A 17,062-nucleotide genomic window follows, 5' to 3' on the forward strand; every position below is an offset into this window, starting at 1 on the left:
GATTTAAGAACAATAATCTCCGCACGTGCGCAGTTTACAATGGAGTCTATAGCAGATATAACACTAAAATTAATAAATTTTTCTAATTTAGAAATTTACAGCTATTGCAAAAAATTAAAAAGTACTCTTTTCTTGATGTTAATAAAAAGGGTCTTCTCTTGTTCAAGGAAAAACATGTGAATAACATTTGTTTTGCCATGCATGTAATGCCAGATAGTAAGGTACTTATAGCAAGCTGTGTTAAGGCAGAAAATAAATTTGGCAGAATGAAGCCAGTTTTCTCTTATTAATTACAGTGTCATAGAACATGTTATATCACTAAATTTTTATTAATTTCATCACATTGTGTTTTAATAATGTGGCTGTTATAATCAAGTTTTAATCAATACGCATAAATGTAGAATTTTTTATCGCTTTCTACTATAAAATAAAAAACATCTATGACCAAAAAATTATTCATTTAGCAGCTAGAATTGCAACAAACTCAGTTGTGCAAATTTTCATCCTTAGGAAACAGATGAAAGGAAATCTTATTTTCTTTACATTGTTCCTTCATATTGTTATTTGAGCAACCATGTGCACAACATGAGGTAGACGTTGTCAACACTCAGAAACTGGAAATGTAAACAGAAATTTAGAAATCAAACTAAAAATTAAAACTATAATGGAAAATGATAAATGAATTAATTATCAGATCAAGGAAAGAATTCATAAATAAATATTAACAATCAAAACATGGTAAAGCAGCTAACAAAAGAGAATCATGAAGATAACAACATATAAGTGTTACCAATATTATACTAACCAAATGGATGAAATAATAATTTAAGATGAAATGCTAATTTCATAAATAATTAAAAATAAAGAAAGTTTCTGAATTTTCAACACATCTACAACACCAGCTTGTTTGTTTACATTAGCAGTTCTTACATAACGTGACCTTTGATGTCACCAGAATGTATCTCATTACCTGTGGGACTTACTAATTAAATGATAATGAAATATTGCAATTTATGTGCAGTTATGCTTCATATTGAGATGTTGGTCTTCATGGAAGTCCACTGAAATATGTAATTCTTTATTGTATTCATACCAAATAAAATTTTAGATTTGGAAAAGTATATAATTTAGAAATATATGAACATGTAGTCCTTTAATATACTACAATAGTTACATGACAGATACTACCATCAGATGTGAGGGAATGTTTTTCTTATAGTCTTGCTTAGTGGTGAAACTGATGCCAGTTGCTGGCTTTTGTAAATAATTGTTATGTTTTATTTTGCTTTAAAAATGTGTGTTTACAATATTAGAAGGAAATCAAATTGCTGCAGTTTATGACTAACATAGGCCTCTGAGCAGTAAAGATTCTGAATACTTGTAATTCGACCTATGTTCATTTGCAGGCAAACAGGCTGGCTACATGTCTGTTTCCCCCTTGCATAATATAGTCATAGTCAGTTCCCTTAAAATTGATGACATCTCTTCCCTTAGACAGATAGGCCTCGTGTGCTACAAATTGTTTGCGTCTTTATAAAAACTTCATAATTTGATACTACAATTAAAAAAATTATTTCCACTTTAGTAAGGTATGCACTTTAGTAAGGTCTTTTAAAATGTTAAAGAAGTTTTTCATTGTTGTAAATGTAGATAAGTAATTTTTTCTATAATGAATAGAATCATTAAAAATTCATAAAAGGAGAAAGTTATGTCATACAAGGAATAGGGTATGTGCCAAGATGCATGTCATGAATAATAATTTTTTTCTTAGCAACCAAAAAAATTATAATTTTGAGATATTTTTGATGAAAATTTATCGGCTAATAGTTATAATACTTTTGTAACTGTCTGATAAATTACCATTAACATATTTGTGATTTCAACTAGTAAAATTTTGAAGATTCTTCTAAATGTAATGACAGACTTATTGAAAAAATCCATTAACTATAATCCATCCACTGTAGAGTGTCTCCCCCCCCCCAAGTCGGCAGAAAATAAGACAAGGTATGAACAGAAAAAGCTCTATGAATAATGTAAAAAATCAATATTTCATCACTTGGCCTCTAGCACTCCAATACCTCAGAGACTCTATGCAGAACATTATACCTTCCGATGTGGGTCCTGTCCATCTCTTCAGTTATGCCCAAAGTGGGCAGTCTTATGAGCAGCAACACAACAGAGATGGGTTGCCAAGAAGTCGTGACAAGTTTCAACACAGCTTTTCCATTAGACTGTATTTTAACCTTTTATACAAGTAGTACAAAGTCCGTAATTTGTATTCGTTGGGACTTCGGCAATTCTGTATTATAGATAATCAATTTTAATGTGGTAAGATGGCATGAAGAAATTATACTATTAAAAATATGAAACCGTAATTTATGAAACAAAGAGCAATTATGATCTAAAGGGTATCAAAATTTACAGAAAAAAAAAAAAGCTTAATATTTATTTGTTTACTTTATTAAACATTTTTTTCAATGTAAGTTGTTTAAGTTTCTTCGTTTTTTGTGCTAATACTTTCTCTTTAATTCTATAAGCAGACATAATTTCTTGTTCAGTTACAAAGTTCCACTGTTCAAGTCCTGTAATTGATGTGTCGAGAATACCGACTAACTTGTCAATCGATTTTTTTTTTTTTTTTTCAATAACCTCTCTGGCACTTTCGTCACTATTGGAAGCAGTATTTTCTGAATCTAGAACCATACTACAGATTTTGCCGTCCTTTAATTGGGGCATTGTTCCTTTTTCTTTTTGCTTGTGTCAAATACAGTTGACTTTCTAATGTTATATTCCTCGCATAATTTTGAGACAGATATGCCATTATCCTTTTTTTGCAGCAATTCCACTTTTTGTTTGATGGGCATCGAAAGATGCTTTCTTTTTATAGATCCTTTGACAGCTCAAGAATTGGAAACTCTTCGGCGGATTGGAATTGTAAATTGACTTAATCGAAAGTTCAAGCTTAATTTTTATAAAATTGCTCTAACAGTCTGCAAAAAATAATAAGCCGGATCCAATTAGAAGATTAAGGGACAGCGCAATCTGCAACATTAACTGAAATGCCTTAGTCTCAGTAAAGATAATTTTACTATCCATTACTCATTAAATGTGCATGTGTAAAGCTTACAAAAGAAAAAAAAAAAGTTTGTGGCTTTGAGGTCCGGATTATAGACCATTCCAGATAATGGACGACCATATTACGGACTTTGTACTGTATGTATATATTTACAAGCTTTATATCAGATGAGAAGTCAAATGTGTAAGAATTGCAGTTTTCTTTATAAAATTTTGTAACATGTCAGAAGATGCTGAAAGAGCTGTTTTCTTCGTTGAATTTTATGTTAAATTTATTATTTAATAATTAAATTTATAATTTTTATTTTTTCATCTTTACTAACCAAAGTGTTTTTCAGCAATAAAATGAAATTGTGCAAATAACATTTTCATGTTTTAAGTTTCATTATGGAAGCTTAAATTGTACAAATTTTGTTCTGCTGTCTTTAATGATCTTCAGCTTAGTTTTTCTTATTAAATTTTATTTGATCTGAATTATCTTAATCTATGTAGGCGTTTAGAAAAATATATATGTATGGAGATTCATCAGCCAAATGTTTTAATCAGTAAATATTTGTATTTTATTTTAATCAATTGTGTCAAGTCATAAGGCCTGTTTAGGAAAGGTTAAGTCTCATTAGGCCTGTTCAGGAAATGAGAAATTTGCAATGTCTTCAAAGATTTGAACTAATGACTTTCCAATTGCTAACTGGACGTGTACCTAAATTACACTGCAAATGCACAAGAGCTTTGGACTTGATCACCAAATCTTCGCATTGTTGAATTATCTACCGCATTATCGTTCGCTTCACTGTAGAGTAATTTTTCGTAGAAGCAGGCCATGTAAAAAATATGCTCTACACTTTGCCAGGATATAAACTCAAGACCATCTGAATTTAAATTAGTTTTGAGTTTTTTAAATGGTGCCTCCATGCAGCACAAAATTCTCCCGGAAATACCTGGTTTTGGTGGTTCCTTGCTATGAAGTGTGAAAATCTTCTGGATTTTCATACTTCAAAGTTGGCAACTTAGCTATTAATTAATAGATGATAATGTTATTAAAAAAAGTTAATGGCAATAATAAGTTAAGAATTATGAAGATAAAATGAATAAATAAAATGAATAATATAAAATGAAGTTTTTATATCTTTGTTTTGTGGTCTAATGAGAAAAATTATGCACCTATCATTTTAAAATTTTTAATAAAGAAGATTTGGAACTATTTTTCTATGGTATTACAATAATGGGAAATTGATATTTCCATTACATTGTAATTTAATTGATTTGAATAAACTCTATTACAAAAATGTGTATTGTAGTTAAGGATGTGTTTTGTGGATGGAAATACATAGTTGAAAATGTATAAAAATCATACATTCACATAAATTCTGCTAAATGTCAGAAAATGCCAAGTGGAAAAAAAGAGTAATTTGCTCTTTTGGTTCAAAAATTCTTTGGTTGCAAAAATTGGTTCAGGAAGAACTAATGCTGTTTAATTTGACTTATTGGTTTTGCTTGTCAGTACGTTGCTAAAAAAAATAGGAAATTTTGTTCTGAAAAAATGCAGTATGTTTAAAAGTTACAGGTGTGTAGAGGTTATTCGTAAGCTTATTTTCATCTACAGAGAGCAGTGTATAAATCCATTTTAAATTGTGGTTCAGAGAGCAGTGTATAAATCAGTGTATAAATCCATTTTAAATTGTGGTTCAGAATATGAAAAGTTAATATATCTGTACTTTTTAAAATCTTTTCAGATAGATTGTTTATACTGTATTTAATCAAGAAGGTTTTTTAATATTGTCATTCATTATTTCTCATTTAATGTTAAAATACGTATAATGCAAATGCATTTTATAGCTCCGAAAAGTTGAATTTGATATGAAAAACCGAATAAAATTTTATTAGCTAAATAAGGGTTCGTATGGTTTTTAAAAGTCCTTAGGTTTTTCAGAATTGATTTTTGGTCCTTAATTTTAATCCTCTGAAATTTGTCTTTTTTTTTTACAACTGCTATTTTGAGTGTGAATTATCATTTTGGAGGAATATTTTTGACGATTCACTGACAAATATGATTATCTTTTGAATGGGTTCATGGGTTATAATTTGTTCCTATTTCTAATATAGAGGGTGGGATACTGGAGTTTCTGAGCAAGGAGTCAAACATAAGCATTTCAAAATTTGAATTTTTCTCTGATGAAGATCTCTTGGACAACTTTCCGCTTTTGGGGATGTGAATTATTATTATTATTTATTAAACGGCTCTAAAATTGGCGATTTTAAGATCAGTTTCTATAGAAAATTTTTAATTCGGAGATCCAGGAATTTTTTAAAGATTTTTTTTAAAATTATAACATTGACAAATTTAAGTAAATTAATGGTAATACCGTATGTTCATGAATACCACATGTACGTTTTTTTTTTTTTTTTTTGATAATTTTAATTGGAAAAATCGAGGCGCGTGGCTTGCTTATGCGAAACAAAGCAATATAGGTCATATGATCAGCATAAATTTCTTTTTGAAGCTACGTTATCCTCAAATATAACGTTATATGATGTTACTGTACCCTCTGAAATAATAAATCCAAAGTACCATGGTGTGGTAAGTTATCTGCCTTTGTGAGATTAATCAACTGAAGCTATTGTTTAATGAATAAAATTTTATATAACATACTTAGATTAGCAATTTTTTCTTTCTGCCATAGAATTAAATTCTGCTAACCGATTTATTACTGCCCATTAAAATGTTACTTGACTTGGGCAAGAGCTGCAGGTGGTAGCTCAGATTTCTTTCCGATAACCATCGATCGGTATCGCACTTCTTTGTTTCTTTATGCTCGTAGTCCAGAAAAACGATTTTTTCTGTAAATTAAGCTTTTAGTGGGCTTGATGAAAATATATGTGCCATATTCGCGGCCTTTTTTTCTTTTTAGGTGCATTGAAAAAATCAGGTGCATGTCTTATTTGGTGACGTGTGGTATTTGTGAACATATGGTGTATTTAAGAAATATCATTAAAATAAAACACTTTTATGTTTTTTGCTGCGATATTATGAAGTGACATTACTTTCATTTTGGCGACTTGTTATACAGTATTTTTAATCTGAAAAATAAATAAGGTAATAAATGCTAACAGTTTACAAAACAATTCATAGCAAAAGCAAAATAACTATGTAATTAATTGAGAATTTCTTCCTTTTAATTTTTTCACGGTAAGAATTTTTTCCATGTAAATGTCTCAAAATATTCAGAGTTGTCAGAATATGCATCAGTTTTCCTTATAAAATTAATTTTATACATTTTTCCCACTACCCCTAATATTTCTGGCCTTTTTTCTATTAGAAAATTGGTAGGGCTAATTTTTCTTTAGGATTATAAGCATTGCAACATGGAAAGTTTAGAAGGCTGTGAAGGCAAGACTTGCAGACCCACAATTCTAGAAGGCTCCTGAAAAATGTCTTCATTGTATTAACGCATAATGGATATATTTTACCAAAAGTTTGTGATAAATTTCTTACATTTCGGAAGACCAATGAAAACATAATGTTTTAATGTTGTACTTCTGATACTAGAAGTCTTTTTCTTAACATGTTTATCTTCCTTTTATTTTCTCAACATTTCACTGGACATAAGTATGGAAAATATCAAAAATGTTCTTTTCGCATGGACAGGCATTTATAAAAAAAGAATTTTTCTCCACATAAAGAAATTGAAAATTGACAATTTGAAAGATTCACTGTATATGTCTCAATGGATCCTACATTGGGCTGGCGCTAGGCATTTTCCCCACCTGATGCAATAATCTCTGTGAATCCTAAATTCTGCCGCCTAGCACCTTCTCAAATTATGCTGCCTAGTGCTGTCCTAAATTCTGCTCCCTGTGCCTGTCCTAAATTTTAAAAGTTTTGAAATTTCTAGATTTTTGTTGCTCGGTGTGTCACTAAATTCTAAAAATTCTGCCTCATTGGCTCTGAAATCGGCCCTTAGTGTATATTATTTCATATGTATTCTAAATGTTCAGCTTTTTCTTTACATTCTAAATGTGTTTAGTTTTTTAGAATAACAGAAATCTTTAATTAATTCCAAAAAATTTATTAAAGAGTAGAGGAAACGTATTGAAGAAAGAAAGTGAATACATAAAGAGGAAGAAATTTATTCTTCAAAGAGATGTACAGTTATTATTATGAAAATTAACCAGTTGTTTATAATTTTAGCCTTTACTGTAACTTCCCCTTTGTGTTTCTGATACTAGAAGTCTTTTTCTTAATATGTTTATCTCCCTTTTATTTTCTCAACTTTTCACTGGTATGGAAAATATCAAAAATGTTTCTAATCTTTTCATGTGGACAGGTATTTATAAAAAAGAATTTTTCTACTAATAAAGAAATTGGAAACTCACAATTTAAAGGATTCACCTTATATGTCTCAATGGATCCTACATTGGACTGGCGCTAGGCATTTTCCCACCTGATGCAATAATCTCTGTGGATCCTAAATTCTGCCACCTAGAACCTTCCCAAATTATGCTGCCTAGTACTGTCCTAAATGCAAATCGGATAGTTTTTAAGCAGATGTCTTTTGTCTTTGGATTGTAAGACAGATTGTTTTTGCCCTCCACTTAGCTGTTGCCCTAGTTCCTGCTAGCTCTTATAATTTGTAATTATTCATCTTTGGTGTTGTCGCTGCTAACATATGAATTTGTTATGACGATAGAGTTACTTAGCCAGCTTAGGTTCAAATTAAATTGTGTAGCCTTTGACTACTAGTCCACAGTTTTAGTTTGAACTAGACTGTTCCTTGTTTAATTGCATCACCACAAACTGTCGTTGATTTTGTCAACATTAAGAACATGCTTGTGTGTTCTAAGTTCTTTTTAAGTGAGAGGTTTATTTAAACCTGTATGTGACTTTATAGTTACTTTCAGAGTTTTAGTTTGAACTTGACTGTTCCTAATTAATTGCATCACCACAAGCTGTAGTTGATTTTTGATAACATAAGAACGTGTCTGCATGTTCTAAATTCTTTTTAAATAAGAGGTTTATTTAAACCTTATGTGACTTTGTAGTTACTTTCACACATGGCGATAATTTGCTTCATGTCTAACAGAGGTTTTGGATTATTTAACTTTTACCGGATTAAGTAAAAGCTCATCAGGTACACTGTTAAGAGATTGGTAAGTTTGGAGATGAAGCATGCAGAAATAGCGGGTACATTGGTTTGTGTAAATTGAAACAGGCTTCTAATTGTTAGAAAAGATGTTTAAAGAAAAGAAAATTAATATAAATTAAGCCAGAATGTCTGGGAAGGCTTCAAATTAAAAAGACTCATAAATATTTTGTTGTGTTGTTGTTACAAAACATAAATGTTTTTTGTAGCTTTTAAAATGTGTAATTATCCTAATATCGTTTAAGAATCAATGTCATAAATTATATACATTTTAATCTGTGAAATGTTGTTAGATTGTGATTTAATAGTACTTTTTGAACAAATGTTTTAAAAAATAAACAAAATTTAATAGTAATCATGTAAATCTATAACAACTAAGGGTATAACTACCTAATTTAATTATTTGCAACTAACTGGTCATCTTTAAAAGTTATCTCTGCATATTAAAGCAAGTTATTGCCTTTCATTAATCCTTACAGTCAGAATATCAGCACAAAAATTTTAAAAAGTAATTAATTAATTAAAACTTATTCTTTCCATCTGGTGAGACTTAAAATAATACAAAACAACTTATCACCTTCAGTGCATTAGTGGCTTATTGGAACCTCAAAATATATTAACTGGATTACAATCCCAGAAACTACACGAAGCTACGAAACTGCGTCAGACAGGTGGAGCACAACTAACTTTAAAAACTTGCCAACCATGCATACATCAGGCTTTTAGGTTTGTTCTGATCAACAGGTCTCTCTCTCTAGGCAAACCAGTCTTCTGTTACGAATCATGCTGATTATGATTTTATTTTTCATTTTTAAACTAAACCTCTAGACTAAGTATGTGGCAAAATGAGATATAAAAGAAAAAATCAGCATAAAGCTAACTTAGTGAAATAAATAAAATTTCTCTAATCTTCTTTCAAATATGTCCAACTGTTATACGTGTAAAATATTTAATGCTACTTGATAAATTTGATTTTATTTTCAAATTTGTTCTGTAGTTATGTTTTATTAAATTATTTTTAATAAGAATGTATCCTACTAATGGCTCTATTTTATTCTTAGAGTGTTATTACAAAAGTGAATTTCAGGCATAAGTTGATTGACTTTAACTGAATTATATTCAGCTTTTATTTGCTGATAAGTCCTGAATTTTTTTTCATTAAAAGTACTTAATTTCTGTGTGCAGAAATGTGTACGAACCTTGTAAATGAATGCTAATGTAGAACAGCTTCATGAGCTGATTTAATTGACACTATGCCAGATAATATTACAGTGAGGGAAAGTTGATTTTTTGCAGCTAATCTTGCAAGAAGTATAATTGGTAAAATCTAATCTTCCTCTCTCTCTCTCTCTCTTTATTTACTTTTTTAAGGAGTTGTTTGAAAGAAAAAAGTAATCTATTTTCTAAAATTTTTCATTATTTATTAATGAGCATTTCTCACGTAATATCAAAACTATGTAAATTGGTATTTGATTTAATTTAATTCTTTGAAACTGATAAAATTAACTATAGTTCAGAAATGAATTTTTTTTTTTTTTTTTTTTTAAATTCTTAAGTGTTTAGAGGCAAGGAAGCAGAAATCTGTCATTCAGTTAAAATCAAAATATTTAGTGCATTAAAACTGTTGTGTTACAGATGACATTCAGAAATTATTCAGGTTTATTTTATTCTTTTCATGAAATGCAAGGGGTTTTTTGTTTCTTTAAAAGATAAAAACAACTACATCAGCTTTTGCTTTTGAAAGTAACTTTACTTTTTAAGCTTACTCTATATTTGATTGTAGCTAGTGCTCTGAAGCTGTTCATCTCTAACTTGCATTAACTTTTACTATAGATGAATATATCTCTAGTTATTGAGTACTGGTATTAAAATATCTATTTTCTAATTTTCAGAGTATAGAAAACTTTGGTGAAGGTAAGTACTTTTTTTTTTTTTTTTTTTTTTCTATTTAATATATTTATAATTTGACTTTTTGAGCCTTGTTTATGTAATACTGCATCAAATGCAAGAAAATATATCTTTAAATTATTTTGCAAAACTGATCAAATATTAAACTTCTTAAATGAAAGGAGGCTTTCTTGGAGAGCATTTAAAAATAATAATTTAATTCATGTTAGAGGGAATGCTATTTTCTATATTTTATTATCCTAAAATATATGTATATGGAAGAAAAATAAAGAATATGTAAATGATTAAATTATCAGTACTGATATTTTTTCTTAATAAATTGAACATTAAAAATGTAATACTATGATATGAAAAAATACAATTTAATGATATTAGAAATTTGAATTCTAATAATTTAGTAAAGTAAGTAAAGAATTCTTAGATGTTTAATTATTTTTAGGGAAGGCTATTAAGATAAGTTTTTATATTTTTGAAATTTTGTTTAAAATTTTGAATACGAATTTTATAATTATTCTAAAAAGAAGTAGATGTAAAAAATAAGTGAAATTAGTATAGATAAGTAATATGAAATTATGGTAAGTGCATGTTAAAATTTATGGGTGATTGTGTGTTACGTATAGAGTAAGTTGAGTACTGGTTCCTAATCAAAGGCCTGTAATTACCTTCGTACAGTTGTTCCTTTTACTCTCTTCATGTAAGATTATGTTGGAGGCTCTCATTTTATGAGCGTGTAATTTTTTTAATATTATATATATATATATATATATATATATATATATTTTATTGTGGAATGTATTAGTGCAGTTCTCAAAGGCCAGTTACCTTATGTAAGGAGTAAGGAATGGAGGCCTTTTCAAGTAACTGCCTAGACATCCTGAGCCACCAGTGCAGAGAACACACTGGTTAGCTCAAGAGGACAGCCGTATTGATGGATGTTTGTTTAGAAGTATTGCGAGGCCTTCCAGTTTGGTAAAATCGGGCATTGTAAATGAAAGATAATAACGGTGAAACCATAATTTCTGAAACTGTTATTCCTATTACATTTATGGTGTTAAAATATAATTTATCAGTATGGAAATTAGTATCATAAACATTTATGTGTGTTACATTTAAGTAATGATTATGTAAAAGTTTTATTTTGTGATACTCTGTGATAACAAGAACATTCCCTGAAGAATTATGATTATGTGAACTCTCAAACAAAAAGACTTTTGTACTGAAATGTTGAAAAATTCAATAGGACTCTAAAATTTAAAATTTATTTTAGAAAATTGATGTTTATAAATTATACTTTTACAGGATAACGATTTTATGATTTATGTTTTTTATTATTATTTTTATTTGCTAGTGCTTTAATGCTTTTCTTTAAAAAGGCTTCTCTGTCACTACACCTTTTTCTTCTTGAAGGGGGGAATATGTAAGAAAAATAAAGAATATGTAAAAGATTAAATTATCAGCATAAATTAATTTCCCTTCTCTATTCTAAAAATAGCAACACCTATTTGGAGGCGTCATTTTGAGAAAAATCTGTCATATGACTTTTACGTAATTCTAGTGATGTAAAATAATTTTACAGCAATATTAACCATCCAATCAAAATGCTTTGAGAACCAAAACTAACTCAGTTTGACTTAAGATTTCGTCCTGAACATTATGCACTTGCTTTCTATGCTTTGCCTTAGCTCGACTGTAGTCTGTCTGCTCCTTCTTTTTTGCTGCAAATCTATCAAAAATCTCCTGCAAATCTCCTGAATATATGTAATATATGCATAATGTTTTCATAGAAATTTTAAATCATTTACATATAAAAGGTACTAAATTTGCATTTAAAAAATATATAAGGTCTGATAAAAACTATGCAACAATTTTTCTTCTCACCTTTTAAACCTGTTAGAATTTAGTGCAACTAGATATTACACATAGAAATTTTCGTGTCATCAGCTTGTCTCATTTATAAGATTTATATGAATTAACATGGTATTTCTTAAAATGAATCTGTCTAGTACTTCTACTGTTTCATCTACTCTACCAAAAAATAAAGTGATTTTAAATAGTGACAGAGTCATAAATTAAAAGAGAACTCTAGTAACTTCAGCCTTGCACATGTTGATTCTGTTTTTAAATATTGAACTACTACTGTATTAGTGAGGCTGCAAGTAGCAGGATTTTAGTTTGTTTTTTCCTTTATTTATAAACTTCAAGTTAAAATAACACATATTTGATTGTGTTTACATGTGTGTTGTTAACAGTTGAGTGTTTTAGTTTCCAAGATTAAGACATGATGATAAAGTTATCCATCAGTCTTGTAAGATTATTTAAAAAACAAGTAGAATTTAATCTTACATATCTATTATAGAACAATATAAGTTTATATAAATAACGTTTGCTGCAATTCGTGCTATAGCATTACAGAGAGGAGAGCTTCGTTATTGCATCACAATTTTTTCAAGGTGTAAACATCTTGTAACCTTCTTTTCTTATAACAAACCTCTCAAGAAGACTTTTCACGTGATGGATTTTAAGGTCCATATGCCTCAAAGACATTACAAGTACAGTAAGACCCTGCTTAATGTGGGGTATGCATTCCATCAAAGCAGAGTGTAATATAAAACAGCGTTAAATGAGGTTATCTCATCATGTAAGTAATGGGGTTAGGGGAAGATGGATAGAAAATTGGTCAGGTATTTTACCATTAAATTTATTAAATGTTTTAAACAAAAATTTATTTCTTACAAATATAGAAACATAATAAACAAATATACATATAAAAATAAATAACATTCGTAATCAGTATGTTTACATTTCAGATCATTCAGTCTGTTCTGTATTTCCAATTTTGTGCCTTTCTAGCAAGAAGGTATCTAATAACTTGCGTTTTCCTTTTGCTCTCTGTAAGAAGTTGTTGGTAAGTGGATAAGGCATCCGTAACACTCCATCTTGCCTTTGAACTCCTGTCAAAATTTGCGTCATTTTCAATAAATTGGTCCATAATTTCTATTATAGTGGCCAAACTGCTTTTTAGAAACTCTGCTGAAAGTTCTTTTTGCTCTTTTTCAGAATCACTACTTTCTACATTTTTGTGTTCTTCTTGGTCCACTAATACCTTGAGCTCATCATTAGAAAGACTTGCTTATCTAAACCGGTTTGTTTCGCTACTTGCACTATTTCATTCGTACCGACAGAGTCTCCAGTGTCATCGCCCTTGCTTAGATCTGACCAAATGTTCTTCCACACTCCTTTCAAACATTTTTCTGTTACCTCATTCCAAGAAAGGTTTATGTTTTGTACAGCATTAATGATTGTTAGTTTTCCCAAAACTCTTATTGATTGTTTCTTTTCTCCGTGTTTGTCGCAAGTAATAAGCCTTAAAGTTTGATATAACGCCTTGATCCATTGGTTAAGGCAATTGTGTTAAGTAGCAAGAAAACCACTTCGACTGGAATGCATGTTATTAAGTCAGATAAATTCGTTGGATGGCTTGGAGCCTTATCGATTAAAAGTAGTGCTCTTGATTCAAGTTTTTTAATTTCACAATAGTGTTTAACAGACGAGCAAAAATATTCAGTGAACCAATTCTGGAAATTTTTCATAGTTATCCATGATTTTTTATTAGACTCCCAAATTACAGGTAAAGTTGATTTGGATATTCCTTTCATCGCTCTTGGGTTTTTGGAATGGTACACAAGTAGTGGTTGTAATTTGAAATCTCCGCTTGCATTACTATCCAGTAGAAGTGTAAAGCGATCTTTAGCAGCTTTAAATCCTGATGCATGTTTTTCTTCATGGGATAGAAATGTTTGTTTTGGTATTCTTTTCCAAAATAGGCCTGTTTCATCAACATTAAAAACCAATTCTGGAGGATAGTTTCCTCATTCAATTATTGTTTTCAATGTGGCTGAAAATTCAGCCGCTGCTTCTGTATACCACTTACTGTTTCTCCTGTAATCCATATGTTATGAAGATTATTTCGATGTTTAAATCTATTAAACCATCCTCCACTTGCAACGAAAGTTTCACTTGCCTCAACCTGAATGTAATTAAAAATTCTTCTTGCTTAAGAATAGTCCTTATTGTTGAAGTTTCCGAATTCAATGCAGCACCAATTTGAGATTGACGTTCACCAGTATCTAATCTTCTAATCACTTGCATTTTAGTTTCTAGTGAAATGCTTTTTCTTGTTGCTTTATTTTTGTGTTTTTTACTATCACCCATGATAAAACTTAAAAATCATAATATTTGTCACTATATCAATCGTTATATAAATTTATACTTACAATAATGTCAACAAATGTTTGAAATGATAAAATTACGTTCGTATATCGCTGCATGCAATTTCGGGGAATCCCACAATTCAAATAAAAGAGCGTTAAGCGGGGTCTTACTGTGTGTGTGTGTGTGTGTATATATATATATATATATATAGCGGGCAGAAATTTTGATCTAACAATTCCTAGGAGTGCAAAGTAAGGAAGTGCTATAAGTTACCAGAACAGAGCAACCAGCGACGATCTGACATAAAGAGGAATATGGAAGTGATGTGTGTCATAGTGACTAAAAACTGATATTTAGTGACTAATGCTAAAAATTTAAAATGAATTGTGCTCCGTTTATGTATAGATGGAGGTGAATTTTAAGATTTGAGATCTGCCAAACAGCAGAATTTGTGCCTAGTGGCATTAGTGCAAGACCTCTGACCAAGTGGCATCAAGACCTCTGCCTCTGATGAGTTTTCTTCTTAACTAAACAGTATCTGGACTTATAAAAAAAGATAAATAACTAGCAGTGAGTATTAATAGCTAGTTTTCCATTGCGGTAACTGAAATGCAATTTGAGGTTACTACAGTTCAAAGTACTGATGTCAAATAATATTGTGTATGGTTTGGAACAAGGTAAAAGTCATTGATACGTTTCTCCCTTGCAATAGGTAGTATGCTACTCATTGTGAATTTGCATGGTGTAACACATCATGCATCATAAGGGATAAAGTTTATAGAAGAAGAATAGGTAGCTTCATCGTGATTTGATTATTCTCTGAGTGCACTCGTCTCATCAATAATTTTATAGTTGGCTGAGTCTACATTTGATACAGATTTTCAAAATTTTTGTTGATTGCTTAAGCTAAAAATTGATATTTCACTAAAGGTATAACAGTAAATTGTGATGAAGTAGTTACTATTAATTTGAAGAACTGAAAATTTTTACTAACATTATAGAGACTGACTAGATTGAGTGTCATATTTTGTTTCTTGGATTATGTTATATTATTTATGCTACATTTTAATTATATTGTGTCTTCTGTTTTCAAATTTCTTAAATATTTATCCAAAAATAAAACAATTGAATTTTTTAGATGACGAGTAAATTGAATTACTGTTAATCATTGTAAGAGGCATTTGAATATGCAAAAAATCATATTCCTGAATTTTCTAGAAAATCATTTTTGTATTGTGTTTCTCTTTCATATGATTGTATTCTTGCTCATAAGATATTTGCAAAGAGAAATGTTATTGTATAAGGCTAAAAAGTATTTATTAAGTGTCAGTTGTTTTTTAAATCCTTCCCCTTTATTTAATCATAGTTCATCCTGTAAAGAATGTCTATAGTCAGCGTTCGCATTCTGCTCTTGGCAATAGTGATGCATCTCACAATAATCCTGAACCTAGTCCTTCTTCGTCTATTGTAAATGAAGAAATCAGTTCACTAGTTGACAAAAATGGTAAGTACATTTAATATCTGCCAAGACAATCTGTAAATTCAGTCTTGATTCACATGTAATAAATCAACAAATTCATGAAAGAAATTACTGAAAGATCGCTAATTTATTCTGACTTCCATTCTTGTTTGCAATGCAAAATGGCTACATTTTTAATATGTTAAAAGAAATGTAAATGTAATCTGCTGTAAAATATACATATATCAAGGTTGCCATGCTACCTGAAAACCTGGGAAAAGTCAGGGAATTCGAAAATTGACTAAAAAAGTCAGAGAATTTAAATACTTTAGTCAAAATCTGAAAAAGTCAGGAAATTTCATATGGCAATCCCCCAAAAAGGCAATTTTTACACCAACATTGGAAGCAATTACTTTCTTGACGAAATTATCTATTGCATCAACGTCGTTGGGGCAGCTGGCGTAGAGCTAATTTTCGCAGCTCCAATTGGATTGTCTTTTAGAAAGGATAAGTCATGTTTAATTTGCAAATTTTTGCATTTTTAAGTGGTACCATAATTAATTTACCTCTTAGCCCTGCCAACGTGCACTACATGGATAGACTGGAATTTTCTTAAAACACACCTGGTAAAATATGGAATTTCATTCTCCTGTTAGAATGGCAACCCTGATATATGTGATATTGCATAGCTTGCACAGAAGTATGTCAACTTGGATAAAAACAGCACCTTTAAGTAATTCCCCCCTGTGTTCCAGCAATCAGGAGCTCAAATCACTTTTTGTGGGGGGAAGAGGCATTTTATAGGCTCAGGAAATCGCAACGTGAAGAACGAAATACCAAAGAAAGGAGAAATACTTACCAAATCGGTAGACCAAGGCATAATACGCATTATTAATTGCCACTATAAATCGGAGTTCTGTGAAATTCTAAAAAAAATTCTTTCAAAAGAAATTCAGTTTTCTATTTCAGTTTGTAATTATATATATATATATTAAAAAAAAAAAAAAATCAGACTACATCCATTTGTTAGTCGAATCATGGAATTCTGTTTCCCAAACAACACTAATAAATGGCTTGTGTAATATATGGCCATCTTCTCTGTTAAGTGAAACTGAGAACGATGAAAGTACGATGAAACTGCTTCTGTATTCGACAAAGTAGAAAAGCAGAGGCTTTGAAAGAAGAAGAAATCATTGAATGGATGATGTGTCCAGATGAGCCAACACTGGCGATCAGATGACCGATGATAAAATTATTGGCTCTGTTC

The 17,062-nt window shown here is 30.1% G+C and overlaps 1 protein-coding gene across 2 annotated transcripts in view; it reads left to right on the plus strand.

The window, feature by feature from the left end:
* Positions 1-17,062, plus strand: part of LOC118179994 (uncharacterized) — a 103,401-nt gene that overhangs the window by 79,380 nt on the left and 6,959 nt on the right. For both annotated transcript variants that reach the window (XM_035349149.2, XM_035349150.2), the window contains exons 12-13: positions 10,109-10,130; positions 15,703-15,840. In XM_035349149.2, coding sequence (XP_035205040.1) covers positions 10,109-10,130; positions 15,703-15,840 — 160 coding nt within the window. The remainder of the gene's footprint in view (positions 1-10,108; positions 10,131-15,702; positions 15,841-17,062) is intronic.

Source organism: Stegodyphus dumicola, chromosome 5, assembly GCF_044657685.1.
Source record: "Stegodyphus dumicola isolate Sdum_Otavi_A_Nest chromosome 5, ASM4465768v1".
In the NCBI taxonomy this organism is placed as follows: Eukaryota; Metazoa; Arthropoda; class Arachnida; order Araneae; family Eresidae; genus Stegodyphus; species Stegodyphus dumicola.